Raw genomic sequence first — 3,402 nt, 5'->3', positions numbered from 1 at the left:
GTAGAACTGAAGATTTAGTTTGAAACGTTAGCAAAGTCTGTTAAGGTAAGTAAGTTAAGTTGATTAAGCTTCGTACAACTTCTCGATGACTATTTCCGCAGAAGAGCGTTAGGGTTTTTCATATTGAGATATATATAGCTATCAGTACCGAGAAACAGAGAAATACATTCACATCATTGCTGGTTTGGTAAACCTTCATTCTAGTATCTTCAAGCGATCCTCGTTTTTATATCACAATAAGACGGATATACGTCTCCTTCAAAAACATATTCGATTGCTTTTTATGTTCAGTTTTGAAATCTGATTTTTTTATCAAAACGTTATTTCTACTAGACAAATTCTAGGTCATGTATCTGTCCTCTATCATATTCCAACCCTCCGTCTAGAGATAAATGGTAAACACCTTTGCATTACTGTAAATTTAAAGTTCCTATAGATCACCCAATAGGATCAAAGAAACTCAAGAACAAATCCAGCAAATACTATTATAACCACTTTTTTATAGATATCAACTCTTAATTTATTGAGATGTATAAACATGTATATTGCGTGAGAAGCAGAACTTATCAAATTATCATTATAAACATTTTATAGAATATATAGATTATCATGAAGATTGCTTTTACCTTTTTAATTTCGATGTATTAGACACTTGGTCGGCTCTCCCAAATCAGATGCTTTGGGTTTTTCCTGAACCTGTACTTTTTTTTTCCAGTTAACACCACAGTAGTTTCAATCCTACTCGTGCTTTCGATTGGAATAGTGACCTGCAGTTGTCCCCACGGACTTGAATTTACCCATCAACACCTACACCAGCAGGGGTTTGACGTGTTCACCGCCGACACGTCACTGTCGTGTTCCCAATCTCCCGGGATATCCTCAGTACCCGTGTGTTATGTCGAGTCCATTAACGAATTGATGTCTGAAGCCGAGAATGTCCTCCGTGCAACAGCAAGTGAACTGGTGAGTTCATATTTGATGTTTTACACGAAAAAAAAGTCAAATCTTTTGAAGCAACAAAATAAACAGCAACCACGAACCACCCTGTGAAGTACTTGAGCAATTTTTAACTTGTCATTTAGTAGAACGATAATCTAGCCATTTTCTTTCGCTGTAGATAATCCAACCATTGATAGATACACTCATTATCTTCTTTGAAAGTAAATTATTTCGCTACACTGCATTTATTCTTAGTATTCTGCCTTCGTTCGCAGTATTTGATCAGCGATGGTTGTGATATTGAACAATAGGTAAATAGTTTTGTGAGCAGGACAGTCGTACTATTTACGATTAATGAGAGGGAACCGAATCTTAATGTAAATCATTAACCTTTTTAGGATAGCGTAACATCGTACCAAGGAGAGCTTTGTGAAAGAAGACCTTACGATCATACAGACTTCCAAAGTGGAACTAGCATGGTAAGTTTCATGGCGCTAATTGCCGATATTTTTTGTTTGCTACTACATTATTTTAAATGTTTGGTGTATTAATATGCTATAGGGTCACCAAGCTATCACGCTAGTTTAATATGTTAATATTTGAACAGTTGAATAATCTTATTTAAATGAAACTATCTGGAATAAAAACAAAATCATTACAAATCGATATTACCTAACCCATTTAACCTAGATATGTGTTAGTGAAGCCTTGAATGAGAAGACGCTCACTCTCCCGGATCCCCTGGTCTTATTTCCTTTGTTCATTTTCAGGTGTCTTCATGCAAATCTATATCTTTGTTTATATTTTGCACTCGTTTAATATTTTTTGAGTTTGAATTATGGCTTGGTCATTATGTCGGTATAATTTTGATTTAGTTAATTAATCCGAGTTAAAAAATAGAAAAGCCTTTCATCTTAATAGATTAATAGTGCACAAAAGGAAATGGTCTTAAAGGATCTTTATCAGTCCCCTACCGGTGAAACCGCGGGGACTATAGGTTTCCTCTTCGTCTGTCTGTCTGTCAGTCCGTCCACTCAGTTTTCTGCACTCTTCTCAGCCATGCTTCAAGATATGTTGGTGAAACCCGGTATGTAAATTCAGTACGAGTAGATACAGATCAAGTTTCAGGACTTTTGGATCAAGGCCAATGTCACTGTTACTTTTTTAGCGGGGCCGGTAGGGGACATATATTACTATCGCAATACCCAGCATGCTTGTTTATAATATAATATAGTCTATATATATCTTATATTCTTGAAGTTAATATTATGTATTTTTGTTACAGACGGACACACTTATTAACGGAATTGAACTGATGTCCGAGGTAGCATTGAACATGACCATCATAAATTGTCACCGTCGCCACACTATATTCTCAGGGGAGACGCAGTTCAACGTCCACCAGCCAATACGTGCTGTCATATGTGAGATGAAAAAACTGATGCGATTTGCCAGACCGATTGAGCCTAGCAAGTTCCGAGCCAGCATTTCCTTGGAGGAGATGGACAGATCAGACACCATTCTGTTCACCTGTCGAAATCTAAGGAGAGCAATTTCTGCAATAAATCATCTTAAACATGACATTGTTACGGATTTCGAAAACTTTGAAGGCTAGTTTTTCAAACTGAACATAGCCGCACGTCTATTATTATAGAACACTCTTGAAAGCAGGGTATTGATCACTCCGCATCTGTATATATAATAAACACGTTCAAGTTAAGGAGGTGCATTATTTAAACCTTCGTTGATCGGTCTTTTTCAGTACGTCGGAGATGACCCACATCTTCATGTAATTCATATTGAATTAACTGTATGGGAATATAAGTCCTAACCTAGTTTGACATTGGTTGTATTATTTTACAGAAAGAACATCCTAGATTTAAGTAGAATCTGCACATTTTTATAAATGGATACCTTTTCATACAATACAACATTGTTCATCAAATATTGTTCTTGTTTAGGAAACAATAAGACATCTCATGAACTTCAAACAGACATTTATAACAAAGCACCTACCTACTGTTATCGCTTAAGCGATTGAGGTTCACTGAAGCGATGAAAACGATATATTGTGTGGCTGTTTTACAGGTCTTTTTGATGGCAGTGTTTATGAAATAAACATATATTGCTACAGACGAGTATGTAACAGTATCAACATCATATTGTGTGTATATATGGCTGGTTTAGTGGGATCGTGTGAATGGCCTCTTTGTCAGAATAGTTTGTTAATATAAAAAGATATTTTAGATATTTTCTTGTTTTACATTTTAAAGTATTATTTATAAAGAAACATTTTCAGCAGACTTGTACCTTCTGGATTCAAAACAACTGATTTGACTTCACACAAAACACTTGGTGATGTAGATCACCAGATTCGATATAATACTGATAGTAATCAAAGATTTATTTTGTGTCAATTGTTTTCCCTTCATTCCTTAGATGGTTTCAGCTTTCACAAGTACC

General features: G+C 35.6%; 1 protein-coding gene across 1 annotated transcript; it reads left to right on the top strand.

The window, feature by feature from the left end:
- The first annotated feature begins 653 nt into the window (after nt 1–653).
- LOC117338761 lies at nt 654–3,114 on the top strand. Its single transcript, XM_033900075.1, has 3 exons — nt 654–963; nt 1,338–1,418; nt 2,225–3,114. Exons 1-3 carry the CDS (start codon nt 919–921, stop codon nt 2,552–2,554), a joined length of 456 nt encoding a protein of 151 aa, XP_033755966.1. The 5' UTR covers nt 654–918; the 3' UTR covers nt 2,555–3,114.
- Nucleotides 3,115–3,402: the final 288 nt, after the last annotated feature.

The sequence above is a fragment of the Pecten maximus genome, chromosome 12 (genome assembly GCF_902652985.1).
Source record: "Pecten maximus chromosome 12, xPecMax1.1, whole genome shotgun sequence".
Lineage (NCBI taxonomy): Eukaryota > Metazoa > Mollusca > Bivalvia > Pectinida > Pectinidae > Pecten > Pecten maximus.
The sequence above is the reverse complement of the archived record's forward strand: the minus strand, read 5'-3'. Positions and strand labels throughout refer to the sequence as shown.